At 32.7% G+C, this 17,123-nt stretch overlaps 2 protein-coding genes across 2 annotated transcripts; both read right to left on the bottom strand.

Moving 5' to 3' along the window:
• LOC109326486 (putative calcium-binding protein CML19) lies at positions 1,358–2,227 on the bottom strand. Its single transcript, XM_019559186.1, has one exon. It carries the CDS (start codon positions 2,104–2,106, stop codon positions 1,672–1,674), a length of 435 nt encoding a protein of 144 aa, XP_019414731.1. The 5' UTR covers positions 2,107–2,227; the 3' UTR covers positions 1,358–1,671.
• LOC109326345 (uncharacterized mitochondrial protein AtMg00810-like) lies at positions 6,048–6,779 on the bottom strand. Its single transcript, XM_019559036.1, has one exon. The coding sequence runs from the start codon at positions 6,777–6,779 to the stop codon at positions 6,048–6,050; it is 732 nt and encodes a 243-aa protein (XP_019414581.1).

The following is a 17,123-nucleotide window of genomic DNA, read 5'->3' as shown; positions in this document are numbered from 1 at the left end:
GTTTTCAAAATTGACTATCAGTTTTAAACCTTTGAAATATTATAATTAAGTCTCACATAATTATATTAAAGATAACTGAATAATATTTTTGTATTTTTTGTGCTAGCAAAAAATACAATAATATTTCACTTAAAAGTAAATATACAAAATTAAACTATTCAATTTAAATATTTTCTCGCCCAACAAAAATCAGAACACTTGTTAGTATGTGACCTCGTAGGTTCATTAGTAAACTGGTAGTAAATTAACTCATTAATTTACTAATCAAGGTTGACATCTAGAAACACTCCTTAACGACCAGATAGTAATGAACTAATATCTTTTACTTTAGAACCATTAGAAGATTAATATAATATGTTCTTCCATCTTTACAACTCTCTATTAACTCTAGAATATGGTATAATTGTCAAATTCTAATAAGTTAACTCGTAGTGAATGACTGAAGAAACTCATTTCTTCATTCATTCAATTACCCTTGGTCAAAGTCTTTATTTCTATAGAGCTCAAACTCATTACCATGAGTAATGGATTCTTTCTTGATTAATCATTAATTCTACAAGGATTTAATTATACTCATAACAATTCAACTAATATCATAAGACATTAGGTGTCCGATATCAAAATATAATAAATAACTTGTTAGTTACTATGGTAATCTCAAGTCTAAGGAAAATATATATTTCTTCATAAGAAAATCCTATTGACAATTCAAAGATAATATATTAACCATTAAGAATTCTCCTTTGAGTCAGTTCAATGGTCATATCTCTATATGCACCATTTATATGTGTAATTTAACAAATGAAATCTATTAATCTTTATCTAATAAAGATCATTACACATATATTGATCTATCTGGATCAATAGTGTCTGAAGCTCAATAATCCTATGATCAAGAACAATTTAGATTAAAATTATAAAATATTTATTTCTCATTATTATAATCTCTATCCAAACTTGGTTTTTGGGCATAAATTATATCCTAATATAAGGACTATAGATGAATTTAGCCACAAAACTGATCTAGAAACAGAGGAAGTTGGATAACTTATAATTATTGTGGGAGCAGTATTTTGTTCTAGTGTTGACAATTTTAGTTTTAGACTTTTGGCTCCAATTGCAGTTGGAATTTAGACCGAGAAGTTTATTAAGCAGTTATAGTATTACAAGTCTATATAAGTTAAAAGTTCATTGTACTTTCATCAATCAATTAATTCATTCAATATACATTCAAGTTGCATTCTTTTCAGTCTTTATTTGAGTTTATGTTATGCTATCGTGAAACAATTTCTAACAATATCCTCTAATTATAAGAAACTACTACCTTCACATGAAAGTAATGTAGTAGAGAATGCAATTTGTGGGTGGAACCGCCATTATATTGAGAAGCAGCTAAACAGAATTTGCAACAAAGTTAACCCTCACAAAACTATACATTTTGTTTTTATCGAAAATTATTAGTATGTTAGTTGTTAGTGGATAAGATTTCACCATCAATCTCCTACACTCTACTATCTATCCACCTTATAACTCCCATTTTTGTTGATAGTAGGACTCGAACTCACAACCTCCTGAACTCCATTCCTTAAGACCACTCTCTCTTCACCATCAGACCACCTTATGACTCTCCAAAACTATACATTATACATAATCAACATACATACAGGCATATCATTGCATCATAATTCTGAATTCTTCAAAGCTAAGCACTCCATCCCCATTCAAATCAAATTGATTGATCATCACTTTGCATTCATCAATGGACTTGGATTCCCCCATTCTTCTAAGCATCTTCTTCAAGCTCTTGGGTGTTATAAATCCACAATTTTCAGTGTCATACATTTCAAAAGCATCTCTCAAATCCTTCAACTTCTCTTCCTCTCCACCTGATTCCATCAACACAATCAAATCCTCCAAACTCAGAAACCCATCACCATCTGAATCCAAAGCCTCAATTGCCATTTCTGCTTCTTTCAGCAAAAGCTCCCCTCCCATCATACTTAGCTTGTGCCTAAGCTCAGAAGGTGAAACCTTGCCATCCCCATCTTCATCAAAATATCTAAGTACACGCTCAAATTGTGTGTCACTCCTCATCTTCCTAGACATATAATAGCACAAATCTCAAAGAAAAAATGATGCCACAATACACAAGCACTTGCTTTGAACTAAAAGGTAGAATTTTCAATAACTAACTTGTAATATGGGAATTGTAATATATGGGGTGGTAAGGTATTTAGGTTATTGAATTGTATGAGACATTTGATAACGTGATAGTGGTATTTTATAGACAGAAGATGAGATGGTAATTGGCGCGTTGAGGTTGTTTCCTTGTTGTGTTGAAGATGTACTATGTTTAATATGAAATTGCCGGGAATGTTCCGAAGAGATAAGAACCACGTACCATGATTGTGTCACACTGACCCAATATAATACTCATTTCCATATCATAAAAATATATATACTAACAATATTAATTCTATATATAGTTATTATATCATATATTATTAATTTTAATTATTATTGATTTTTTGAAAAATATAATATAAATGAATTATAATTAATATATTGAATACATATAAATTTTTACCTAGAATAATATGCACCTTTTTTAGTTATTGCTTCATTATCATTATTAATTTCCATAATAACATTCATTATTATTATTTATATTCTTGTTTTCAAGGAAAGAACAGGTACTGTCAAGAGAAAAATTGAAAATGATATATAATAAGAAAATAATACCACTTTAATCTGGTGTTATGATAATTGGACTAGACTGGATGGTCAAATCGGTTTTACTATTAACCGGACTTGAAAATCGTTATGTTTTGTAATCTTAACCGAATGAAAGGTTGGACCATTTTGAATAAAAGAAATTTCAGTCTCACCATGTTAAATTTGGTTGAACAAGAAAACCTTGGGAAGTTAATCGGACAGTTCACTTAAATTTAAAAAAATAATAGAACACTAGTCTAATATTTTGGTTTACTTCAGTCCAAAAGAAGATGGAAATATGTTATTTCAATATGATTATTAATTATAGTATTTTGTATATAACTATATATTCATAGATAAAAATGATAAATTATATATGAAATCACTCATTCCGACTGGATGGTTTAACCGTTTAAACATAATACAAGATATTTTCTGATTTAATATCTGGCTCGCGTTTCCCAAAAAGATTATTATAATAAAAAATAAACCTTATTGATTCCATTGATTTATATGCAGAATATTTATGAAATAACAAGGATATGGAAAGGAATCTTAACAAAATTGACATTTGTTTTGCTGAATACGGATGGAAAATCTGTTATCTTAAAACATATCTCAAAGTCTGTCCCAAATTAATTATAATATACCACATCAGATAAAAAATTAAACTTTCATAATTTTTTGTATTTTTGTGATTGGTTTGAATAGGCTTGGGGACATATATGGGAATAATAAATTCTCATTCCAAAACGACCAATACCGGTCAACTGCTAGCGAATTGTTTGTTGCATTCCTAGCGGTGTGGGGATAGAGTTTGGACCGTGACCTAATAATTATGTTATGGATAGGAGAAAACACTTTTGTATAGACACATCATCACGGATAAAGATTTCTTGGTCCAAACTCTAAAACATGTTATCAACTAAATCATTATCGATCAAAATATATCATGTTAGTTAAAAAATTAAATATTTATTATTTTTTCTATTTTTATATTATTGTCATTGGGTTGGGATAGACTTTAAAATATGTTTTGAGAGAATATCTTTATCCTATTCAATACATCATATTTAGAGGTAAATGTTTTTGTGTTATTAGATTAAATTTGAATAAGAATTAAACTTTAATATATTGTTAAAATTTTATTAATTGTCTCTACATAGGTACGTCTTCAAACAATTATTTTTTGTATAAAATATCAAATATTGATAAACTTTGTAGTGCTAGATGAGAATTGTGATACATGAGAAAAACAATTTTAATGTCTATAATTTTAAGTTATTTTTAGATAAAAAGTTAAAATTAAAAAAATTATCTTTCTCCTCTTATTCTAGTGTAGGAGAGAAGTTGTACTCAAATTGACAATAGTATATAATGAAAAATGTATATATAAAGAAAATAAGAAAAAAAAAAGTAACAGTGAGATATACATAAATTTGAATGATTTCAAAATTTTGATGCTCAAATTCAAATAAAAGAAGTTTAATATTTATACTCCAAAAAGAGACTTTTATATAGTATAACATCTGATTATGTATGAATCATAAAGGAATCATTATGCTATTATGCTATAAACACTTACTATACACTATGTCATAATAGCAAAGCAACAATGCTTAAAATTGTCATTTAATAGTGTTTTTGTGACACTTTCTGTGGAACGTATTAGTACATAAGGTTATATTCAATAGCGTTTTTGTAATGTCGTAGAAAGTAGATATTTAACAGCGGTCACTGAAGCAAGCACTGGTAAATGTCTATTTTATAAATAGGACAATGTATCTCTCACACATTCAATCAAATACATGACAAACATGTCCAACTCCACCATATTTATAATAGATTTGTTAAATCACCAACGACTCCAGCTTCATTCAACCTTAACAGATTCCAATTTTATATAATAACATACGAGTAATGAGATCTTATGCATATTGTTCATTCTTTCTCCTCCAATGTGCATGTCCTTACAAAGTGTTCTTGTATTCCTCAATGATCAATGTAAGCTGTAAGTACAAATAAAAAAATGACATCTCTAAATAAATTGCAAAAGTTATGAAAAAATACAAAATTAGTAACAATTGAAAAAGAAAATTTATCATTATACTCAAACCATGTCTTCTAAACTAGTGAAATATAGCCAAAAACCTAGAACACCGTAGCTGTATAACTTCACAACAAATAAAGATCACACTATTAGTGAAGAGAGAAATAAATGAGCTAAAATAAGATAACGATTTCTCTTATGTTTGAAGAGAAAAAACCAGAAATCAATAACTTGCTTGAAGAGAGAAACTAAAAACAAGAGGAAAAAAAACTGTAACTTGTGGAGAAGAAGAAAAATAAGAGAAATAATAAACTGAGTTATATATGTATTATTGTGTGAGGTTTTGTTTTTAAATTTGAAAAGATTTTCGCTCACTAAAACAAGCGTTTATTGAAGAAGTGTTGTTAAATATATGAAGACCTTTAACAACACTTTCTTCAATAAGTGTTGTTAAAGATAATACATTTAACCGCGCTTATTGAAAAAATGTTGTTAAATATATGAAGTATGACATTTAACAACTCTTTCTTCAATAAACGATGTTAACGATAACACATATAACAACGTTTTTTTCAACAAACATTTTTAAACATAACACATTTAACGATGCTTATTGAAGAAGTGTTGTTAAATATATGAAATATGACATTTAATAATGTTTTCTTCAATAAGCGCTGCTAAAGATAATACATTTAACAAAGCTTTCTTCGTAAATATATGAAGTATGACTTTAACAGCGTTTGCTTCAATAAGCGTTCTTAATTCTCTTCTGTCTTACATTTTATAGCGTTCAACACACAAGTATTGTTAAAGGAACGTTGTTAAATGAACGTTGTTAAATGAACGTTGTTAAATGAGCGATGTTAAATACAATTCTCACGTAGTGGTTAAAGGATTTTGTTGTGTATTGATGTATTTTGAAGAAGTAGAATGTTTTCTTGGTTGAAGAACTAAAGCAATGACCATACTCTTATATCAGTTGGCCTTGCTTGGAAGGAAAGCAACAGAAAAACTGAATGCAACTACTTCTTAACAAACTAATTGAAGCACTTTTAACATGTGCTTAAAAACAGAGATACTCTGCCACTAAAGCCAATCCTAAGGAAGAAATAATGTGCTATCAACCAAGGCTTGATCACGAACCAACCAAAGCTAGGAAGCTTGCCCAAGCATCTGCAATCTGCAATGCAAACAAACAAAGAAAGAATTGCCTCATGTTTTAAACCATGGGCCAAGTGTTAGTAGACAAAAGCAAGGCAATATTTAATACCCCCCCCCCCCTTCAAGCTGGAAGATGTATATTAATCACTCCCAGCTTGCTTAAGTTGTTTTTGAAGAGAGTAGGTTCCAATGGTTTGGTCATAATGTCTGCTACTTGAGCAGAAGTGGAGATTGGTAATAAATGAAGGAGTTTGTTGTTTAGTCTTTCTCTAATAACATGGCAATCAATCTCAACATGTTTAGTACATTCATGAAAAACAGCATTGGCAGCAATGTACCTTGCCGAATTGTTATCACAATATAATAAAGCAGGGTGTTTGTAAAGAACTTGAAAATCATTGAGGAGATATATTAGCCACTGAATTTCACAAGATGCAATGGCAAGGGCACGGTACTCTGCCTCAGAAGATGATCTAGAAACAGTATTCTGTTTCTTGGATTTCCAGGAAACAAGTGAGTCTCCTAGGAACATGGAATAACCAGAAATGGATTTCCTAGTGTCAGGACATGTGGCCCAATCAGAGTCAGAAAACCCTTTGATTTGGATGGTGGATGTAGGAGAATATAGGAGGCCCTGTCCAGGTGTTCCCTTTATGTATCTAAGAACACGAGTCATGGCTTTATGGTGTAAGACAGTGGGGACAACCATGAATTGCATAAGTTGTTGCACAACAAAAGTAATATCAAGACGGGTGTTAGTCAAGTAAAGAAGCCTACCTACAAGTTGTCTGTAGGATACAGGGTCATGATAAAGCTCACTGTCATTTTGGTGCAAATGATTGGTTTTAACCATGGGTGTTGGAGTAGGTTTAGAAGTGAGAAAGCCAGTGTCATGTAATAAATCCAAGGCATATTACCGTTGGCATAATGTGATGCCAAGCTTAGAACGAGCCACTTCAAGGCCTAGGAAATATTTCAAGTGTCCTAAGTCCTTGATTTTGAATTGTGAGTCAAGATGATCTTTGACAGATTGGATTTCACTTGTGTCATTTCCAGCCAATATTAGATCATCAACGTAGATCAACAGGGAAGTGAAGTAATTGGCATTGTTTTTGGTAAAGAGAGAGTGGTCATGTTGGGATTGTTTGTATCCCAAAGAAAGAATAGAGGACGATAACTTGGCAAACCATTGCCTACTAGCCTGCTTCAAGCCATAAAGGAATTTATGTAATTGACAAACTTGATTTGGCTTGGGGCTATGCACACCATGGGGTAAGGTCATATACACAACCTCATCAAGGTCCCCATGAAGGAAGGCGTTATTGACATCAAGCTGGTGTAAAGTCCAGCCTTGTGTTGTAGCCAAAGCCAACAGTAATCTAATGGTGGTGAGCTTGATGACAGGAGCAAAAGTCTCATTGTAGTCCAATCCTTCGGTTTGATTGTACCCTTTGGCAACAAGGCGTGCTTTATGTCTCTCAATGCTGCCATCAACATTGTATTTGAGTTTGTAGACCCACTTGCATCCAATGGCTCTTTTATTGGGTGGAAGGGTAACAAGGGTCCAAGTATTATTGAGCTGTAAAGCAGCAAGCTCATTGTTCATGGCCTTAACCCAATCAGTGGATTTTGTGGCTTGATTATAGGTTTTTGGCTCAATATGGGAAGTGATGGACAAAGTGAAATTTAACTGTTTGGTGGATATGGTGTTATAGGATAGGACATGTTCAAGAGGGTGTTTAATGTTCTGATGTTGTGAAGTGGGGACAGAGTTCAAGTAGTTACAATGGTAGTCTTGGAGGTACCTAGGTGGGTGTATGGACCCGAGGGACCTTCTGGTGGGAGCTTCAACAGTATGAGGAATATGTGAGGTTGGAGGAGTAGGAGTATGGTTGAAAGAGTCAATGCAAGGTATACTGGTTTGGCTGATAATGGTGTCATCATGAAAGGGAAGGTTGGGGGAAGGTGATGGTGTTGTAGGCAAGGATAGGATACCTTCAATCTTGGCAGACTCATGATCAGAATTGGATATGACTTGGTAAGGAAAGATATGCTCATGGAAGATGACATTGCGAGACAAGAAGATATTCCTGATGTGCAAGTTGTATAAAAGGTACCCTTTAGTCCTAATGGCATGACCAAGGAGGAGGCATCTGGTTGCTCTAGGATCAAGCTTGGTTCTATTATTGGTTAGGGTGGAAGCGTAAGCAAGGCATCCAAACACACGTAAGTAACTAAGATCAGGTTGCTTGTTGAACAAGACTTCATATGGTGACTTAGAATTAAGAACAGGGGTGGGCAACCTGTTGATCAGATGAATAGAGTGGAGGACAGCATAACCCCAAAAAGCTTTAGGCATGTTAGATTGGAAGAGGAGGGAATGAGTGATGTTTAGGATGTGCCTGTGTTTTCTTTCAACAACAGAGTTCTGTTGTGGTGTTTCAACGCAGGATTTTTTATGAATGACCCCAAGTTGATCATAGAAATTGGGTTGAATAAATTCCAAGCCATTGTCGGTCCTAATGACCTTGATCTTCTTATTGTGTTGGGTGTTGGCTAGCTGGAAAAAGTTATGCACCAAGTTTCTTGCCTCAGATTTATTTGTCATAAGATAAACCCATGTATACCTACTAAAATCATCCACAATGGTCAAGAAGTACCTATGACCATGGAGAGTAGGGATGCTAAGAGGACCCCAAATGTCCATGTGTATGAGGTCGAAAGGCTTAAGGCTGAAGGAGGAGCTCCTTGGGTATGGCAGCCTAGATTGTTTGGCAGTATGACAAGTATCACAAACAAGCTTATAATCAAATTTAACAAAAGGAAATTGCTTATTTATGTTCTGTAAAACAGATAAGGAAGGATGGCCCAATCTAAGGTGCCAAACATCAAAAACAAGAACATTATGTTTGTTTACAGATCCAACAACATGTAAGAGTTTATCAACAACTTTATGATTTCTACTTAGAATGTATAAACTGTTATAGGCTTCAGCATGCCCAATCATCTTCGAGGAAGTCGTATCCTGAATCAAACAAAAATCCTTATCAAAGACAAGCTTGCATCTTAAGGAACAAGCCAGCTTATTAATAGAAATTAGATTGTATTTGAAACTAGGCAGGTATAAACAATTATGTAGAGTAAGTGTGTGTGTGTAAAGAATGGTTCCTGAATGGTTGGCAACCATGGTAATATTGTTTGGAAACCTCACATGTATGGGTTTGATGGAGCAAATTTTTGTAAAGTTTGATGCATTGTTTGTAACATGATCAGTAGCACCACTATCTAAAATCCATGTTTCATTGTTGAGAATTGTACCTGATACTTCAGAGTGTTCCTTGTTGAGGTAATCTTGACTCACTTGATTGATTATGCTCATGCCTAATTATCTGTAGAGGTTGTTCTGTTTGTGTGTTGCATGATTCTCTATGTATTATTTCTTGTCCCTTGTCTTGATCAGTGTGAACAATGTTGACAGATCCATCTTCTTGTTTGGCCTTAAACTTGAAATTAGGGGGAAATCCATGCTTGAAATAGCATGTCTCTGCAGTGTGTCTCTCTTTGCCACAAAAGGTGCACACTTTGTTATTATTCCCTGGTCCTGAGGTTCTTGAGTAATTTGTTGTCCATGTATTTGTTTGATGCTTCTTTCTGTTATTGAAATCAGTGCTTCCTCTGCTTGAGCTCTTGTTAGGTTGATTCCTCCAAGGTTGGGTAGAGTTGATAGAATTGACTACCCTTTTGTTGTCAAATTCTTGTCCCTCATGTTGCCTCTCTTGTTGCAAGACTAATGAAAAGACCTTATTCATGGATGGCAGTGGTTCCATAAAGAGGATCTGAGCTCTTACTGTGTCAAATTGTTCACCAAGGCCTTTGAGGAAGCATATAATGTGCTCATATTCTCTGTAGGTCCTCATGATCCTAGGCATGTTGCAGCTGCACCTCACAGGGCAAGTACATACTGGTAGAGGTCTTAGGGACTCTAGTTCATCCCAAACAGTCTTCATGTATATGTGAAAGGTGGAGATGTCTCTATCACCTTGCTTCATTGAGTGAATCTCTTGAAGGAGATCAGATGTCCTAAAATGATCCCCCTTTGAGAATCGTTCCTTGAGGTCTTCCCAAAGTTCTTGTGCATTCTCTATATACACAATACTCTAAGCGACTTGCTGTGTTAATGATCTTGTGATCCAAGAGATCACCATGTTGTTACATCTCTCCCAAGAATCATATATTGGATCAGATGGGTGTGGAATTTGTATTGCTCCATTGACAAACTTGAATTTATTCTTTGAGCTGAGTGCCCTTTTCATGGATCTTGACAAAGATTCATAATTTCTTCCATCAAGAGGGGTTGATACCAAGGTAAATCCTAGATTCTCTCCAGGGTGTAAGTAGTATGGGCTTTGTGTTGCATCATAATTCTGATGTGTTTGTTGCGTTTGATCTGACTCAGTATCCATGGCCTTGATCTATGTTGGACAAGAAGATATGAGAAAGTTGTGAAGGAGATGTGAAGGAATGGCCTTAGCAGCAGAGCTCTCACTTGGAGAGCTCTGATACCATAAAAGATTCCATTGTGTATTGATGTATTTTAAAGAAGTAGAATGTTTTCTTGGTTGAAGAACTAAAGCAATGACCATACTCTTATATCAGTTGGCCTTGCTTGGAAGGAAAGCAACAGAAAAACTGAATCCAACTACTTCTTAACTTACTAATTGAAGCACTTTTAACATGTGCTTAAAAACAGAGATACTCTGCCACTAAAGCCAATCCTAAGGAAGAAATAATGTGCTATCAACCAAGGCTTGATCACGAACCAACCAAAGCTAGGAAGCTTGCCCAAGCATCTGCAATCTGCAATGCAAACAAACAAAGAGAGAATTGCCTCATGTTTTAAACCATGGGCCAAGTGTTAGTAGACAAAAGCAGGACAATATTTAATAGTGATATCATTAACCATTCATTTTTTACTTATATTTAAATAAAAATAATAAATATCAAAAGTGGATAATATATACTTATAATATCAAAAACTGTTAGCTTATCAGTATATTTCATCATATAGATAAACTTTGAATTTAAGTGTGTAGGTTGTGGTACTAGGTTTTGCATTATTAATTTAATAAATTTCGCATCTTAAAAACTTTTATAGTAATGCATGTTTCCTAATGCCATGATGTGACTTATAAGTTAATCAACTAATTTATTTGACAAAAATAAACTAGTTTATTGTGTTCGAAAAAGAGGTTTATTTATATACAAATTTATAAGTTTATATTTGATAAGTTATGACATTGTATTGATTTATGACTTATAAATGAGTGATTATTTCACTTTACTTCTATCAAGTACATTATCAACCAATTTTATTAGACAGTTCTCTTTCCCTAGTGCTTATCAACATTTGCTATATAAACTTCTAGCTACTTTTGAGTTATAAGCTTTCAACTATTTTATAAGTTAATTGTGTAGCTATGAAAACAGACCTCAGAGCGTAAATTTTACAATTTTTGCTATCTCATTTTTAATCTATCCTCTTAAAATTTCTCCAAGTAAATTTTGTCTATCAACCAAAATAATGTACAAGTCAAGTAGTCAACCCATATACAAATGTTTGAAGATGCATCACACTCCTAAGAAAGTAATCTCGACAGTGAAACAACAATTTGAGAAATAAGCAAAACAAATTCCCTATAAGTTAACACCATGGCCATGTTGGAACCTTAATAACATCTAAAAGCCCTACAACATGAAAAGGAAGTGACTTCAAGACAACCTGGTTCCTAGTTAAGCAAAGCAACTACACAAAAGTATGCCAATCTAATACGCCAAACCTGTAACAAATAGATGTAAATTAAGTGGGGTGAATTAGTTGTTAGGTGTTATGTTCAATTTTCCTGCTTACAAGATCAGAATGTGTTGTAGCGCAAATATTGCAGAAAAATTACCAAGTAAACTTGTAACAAAAAATGAAAGAGTGGAGAGAAGAGAGAAAGTACACAGATATTTATATTGGTTCACCTTCTTATCCACCGAAGGTTACATCCAATACTTTTGTAACGTAAGACATTTCTTTACTAAATATTATGAGTTATAATTACAATTTCTCTCCATGAGACTCCTTGTACATCATACACCCACTAATACCTCACACTCTTGGAAAACAATCTTTCCAAGTACTCTCTTCCCCTTCTCACCACACCCTTGTGATAAAAAGTTTTACAACAAAGTTGAAGAAAATTTCTAGGGTAAGGATTGCCTTACAAGATAAAAAAATTTAGAACTTGCAAAACTCTTGCTCTCAATACACTTAGTATAAAATGCTCTTAGAAGTGTTTAAGTTTGGAAAAACTATAGAACATACACTTAAAGCAACTTCAAAAAAATCTAAAAGTTTGGAACAAAAGTTGCATGAAAAGTGCAGAAATTAAAATTGTATATGAAAGTTGTGTGTAAATTTGCGTGTTGAAATGGGTATTCCAAGACCTTTAAATATACTTCCAATCAGCCAATATACCCTTACATGAAGTTGGGACACGATTGGAATGAAACCCTTCAGTTTGGATGAAAGTTGTTCAATTTGGTTTAAAGTTGTTCAGTTTGGATTTGGAAATATGGTTTAACAACTCTATGTAATTGGTTAGAGCTTCGTGTAATTGATTACCCAAATTTTATGTTTAGTAATAATTGGTTACTACTTTTCTGTAATCGCTTACACTATGTCACTTTTGCTGGGTAACTATTTAATCAGTCAGGTAACCTGTTACGCAGTCTCATGAACTTGTTACTCATTGTCATATAGTTCAAGTAACCTGTTATCTAGGTCAAGTAACATGTTACTCAAGTCAAGTAACCCGTTACTTAACATTTTGAAAATTGTTTTAAATTGTCGAAGAGTTTTCCAATTTCTTTCAAAAATAGTTTTAACATATTTTTAGTATTATTTACTAAACATACTTTGAGTTAAAGGATATAAGTACCTATTGAAGACTTAGATTTTATTTTCCTTGATGCTTGATAGTCTTTATCTTCAAAGTCTTCGTCCTTTTTCATATTTTTATGATCTTGGTGTCTTCATCAAAACCGTGTCAAAATTAGGAGCAAGATCTTTTTCACAATCTCCACTTTTTTTATGATGACAAACCAACATCTTTCTGAAATTGTAGTTTTTGAGATCAACATACTTCAAATGATTTTGGCATGGTTGACTTGTATGCTCCCCCTATCTTGTATTTTCCCCCTATCTTGTATTTTCCCCCTATCTTGTATTTCCCTCTATCTTGTATTCTCCCCTTTGTTTTTAAGTATGTTCTTGAAATGATTTAGAGAGAAAACACAAACTCCAACTTTTCTCCCTCTTTTGATTTCGTCAAAAAGAAGAAAAAGTCAAGGTTCCAACACAATATATACACACACATATATATATATATATATATATATATATAAACATATATCAAAAGGATAAAAAGATAAGATCATGACTTATTTCTAAGCCAGTGTCAAAATAATCAATTATGAACTCAATATTTGTAAATGCCATAAGATGATAGAATTCGTTAAGTACCATAACATTGTAAATGTTAAAGCATAGTAAGATCATACATAACATAGTGTAAATGAAAGTTAAGCAAATTATAAAGCAAAAAAACAACTTCCGACAAGTTCAATAGCAACATCATCAAAAGAGACAAACAAAGAAAATCCTAGACACAACTTTCAACACACTCATCGTCCAAATCCATATAGTTCAATAGATTTGACAATCGTTAATGTTCCACTTGGACTTTTTGATTCACAGTATCAAGGGCATCCATCCTTGTGGTGATGTAACCTCGAAGTGAGAATAGCTCATTCATGATCATTTGATTGGAAGGCATATAAGAATATGAAGATGACTCAACATGGAATGAAGAGTGTTGTTGTGTAGGATGGTGAACAGATGGATTTTTCGAAGGTACAATATGATGATCATTTCGATGCTTGTAAATCATATCGGTGGGGTCTCGAAATAATCTCATCTTGTGGATCACATCCACATTAATTTTACTATAACGAGCATCAAATGGGATCTTGGACTCCTCAATCATAGAAACACCAAAATGCTCAAGTATGGCAGTTATGATGATAGCATAAAGTAATGGTCGATGATCATCTCTAAAAGTTCACAATTGTCTCATTACAATGAAAGTTCAATTCATTGGAACATTATGTTTAATAGCATACATCATTTGTAGTTTCATATCGTTAAGTTGTGAATGATTTGAAAATTTTAGAACTATAATATAACTAAGAAAGTAATTAAACAAACAATCTTCTAGATTTAGATTATCAGCAGAGAGAATATCTCTACTTTTTATAGTTTCGCCTATGGTTCTTTGCTTATGTATTTCAATTTCCCTCTTATAATATCTACATATAGATTAATAGAAATCGTTTTTGTTATACCTTTTTAAGTCACATTGAAAGCCTAATTCTACTATTATTCATAGGAAATGTATGTTACCACAAATGGAACTCAAGGTTCTAAAGTTTACGGTAATTTTCTTCCCTTTAGCATAGGAGAAGATTTTATTCTTCTTAAATGTCAAGTTGTAGTAAAATACTCTCACAAGTTCAGGTTAGTAGGCACAATACATTTCATAGAAATCAGAAAGTTGTTGCCTAAGAAGGATGAAGAAAATGAAATCAACAGACTCGAGGGAGTGTAACTTACCAAACTTGGGAGCGAAGATGGGTCTCTATAGAAAATGCTCCATGAACACTTTGCATTTTCCTTGTTAGCAATAAGTCGTGCCAAATCCATTGGATTAGCCTCAGAGGAAGTTGGTTGCCTTTCTTGAGTCACATTGGTACGTTGCTTCTTGGTTCTTAATAAAAAAAACCATGAAAATGAAGTTTGAAAATTCTAGGTTTTGAGGCTTTTCAAGATTTTGGAGATTTTGGATTTTGAGCACTAAATACGAAATGAGGGTTGCAATGTTTTTAGGATTGAAAATATGATAGTAATAGACTCAAAAATCACTCAAAAGTTTGAAGAGGTTTGAAAAATGAGGAAGATGAAGTTTGAAAAATGAGGAAGATGAAGTTTGAAAAATGAGGAAATTTCCTTAAATACAACACAATGTAATCGGTTATTCATAAAAGAGTAATCAGTTACATCAAGTAAAATTTCTGAGTTTTCATAAATTTAATATAGAGTAGTAGATTACTCTCTAGTGTAGTCTCTATTTTTTTAAACCCCCACGCTATCTAATTCCTAGTAATCGATTAATTAAATGCAATAATCGATTATATACCCCATATGATATTTAAGCAAATTTAAATAAGTATGAGCACAAGTAGGCATAAGATAATTATATTGAAGCAAACATATAATCATATAAACATGTTTATGATAAGTAAGCTTCACCAAGTATGCCTAATTCTCGTCTAATCTTATAAAATGGTTCTTTACCATTAGACAGTTCTCTTTCCCTAGTGCTTATCAACATTTGCTATATAAACTTCTAGCTACTTTTGAGTTATAAGCTTTCAACTATTTTATAAGTTAATTGTGTAGCTATGAAAACAGACCTCAGAGCGTAAATTTTACAATTTTTGCTATCTCATTTTTAATCTATCCTCTTAAAATTTCTCCAAGTAAATTTTGTCTATCAACCAAAATAATGTACAAGTCAAGTAGTCAACCCATATACAAATGTTTGAAGATGCATCACACTCCTAAGAAAGTAATCTCGACAGTGAAACAACAATTTGAGAAATAAGCAAAACAAATTCCCTATAAGTTAACACCATGGCCATGTTGGAACCTTAATAACATCTAAAAGCCCTACAACATGAAAAGGAAGTGACTTCAAGACAACCTGGTTCCTAGTTAAGCAAAGCAACTACACAAAAGTATGCCAATCTAATACGCCAAACCTGTAACAAATAGATGTAAATTAAGTGGGGTGAATTAGTTGTTAGGTGTTATGTTCAATTTTCCTGCTTACAAGATCAGAATGTGTTGTAGCGCAAATATTGCAGAAAAATTACCAAGTAAACTTGTAACAAAAAATGAAAGAGTGGAGAGAAGAGAGAAAGTACACAGATATTTATATTGGTTCACCTTCTTATCCACCGAAGGTTACATCCAATACTTTTGTAACGTAAGACATTTCTTTACTAAATATTATGAGTTATAATTACAATTTCTCTCCATGAGACTCCTTGTACATCATACACCCACTAATACCTCACACTCTTGGAAAACAATCTTTCCAAGTACTCTCTTCCCCTTCTCACCACACCCTTGTGATAAAAAGTTTTACAACAAAGTTGAAGAAAATTTCTAGGGTAAGGATTGCCTTACAAGATAAAAAAATTTAGAACTTGCAAAACTCTTGCTCTCAATACACTTAGTATAAAATGCTCTTAGAAGTGTTTAAGTTTGGAAAAACTATAGAACATACACTTAAAGCAACTTCAAAAAAATCTAAAAGTTTGGAACAAAAGTTGCATGAAAAGTGCAGAAATTAAAATTGTATATGAAAGTTGTGTGTAAATTTGCGTGTTGAAATGGGTATTCCAAGACCTTTAAATATACTTCCAATCAGCCAATATACCCTTACATGAAGTTGGGACACGATTGGAATGAAACCCTTCAGTTTGGATGAAAGTTGTTCAATTTGGTTTAAAGTTGTTCAGTTTGGATTTGGAAATATGGTTTAACAACTCTATGTAATTGGTTAGAGCTTCGTGTAATTGATTACCCAAATTTTATGTTTAGTAATAATTGGTTACTACTTTTCTGTAATCGCTTACACTATGTCACTTTTGCTGGGTAACTATTTAATCAGTCAGGTAACCTGTTACGCAGTCTCATGAACTTGTTACTCATTGTCATATAGTTCAAGTAACCTGTTATCTAGGTCAAGTAACATGTTACTCAAGTCAAGTAACCCGTTACTTAACATTTTGAAAATTGTTTTAAATTGTCGAAGAGTTTTCCAATTTCTTTCAAAAATAGTTTTAACATATTTTTAGTATTATTTACTAAACATACTTTGAGTTAAAGGATATAAGTACCTATTGAAGACTTAGATTTTATTTTCCTTGATGCTTGATAGTCTTTATCTTCAAAGTCTTCGTCCTTTTTCATATTTTTATGATCTTGGTGTCTTCATCAAAACCGTGTCAAAATTAGGAGCAAGAT

The sequence above is a fragment of the Lupinus angustifolius genome, chromosome LG14 (assembly GCF_001865875.1).
Source record: "Lupinus angustifolius cultivar Tanjil chromosome LG14, LupAngTanjil_v1.0, whole genome shotgun sequence".
NCBI classification, from domain to species: Eukaryota; Viridiplantae; Streptophyta; class Magnoliopsida; order Fabales; family Fabaceae; genus Lupinus; species Lupinus angustifolius.
This window is presented reverse-complemented; position numbering and strand designations above follow the sequence as displayed.

Bases quoted from the DNA above. Each gene is read 5' to 3' on its own strand.
- LOC109326486 (XM_019559186.1), bottom strand. From the start codon at position 2,106: ATGTCTAGGAAGATGAGGAGTGACACACAATTTGAGCGTGTACTTAGA.
- LOC109326345 (XM_019559036.1), bottom strand. From the start codon at position 6,779: ATGGTTAAAACCAATCATTTGCACCAAAATGACAGTGAGCTTTATCAT.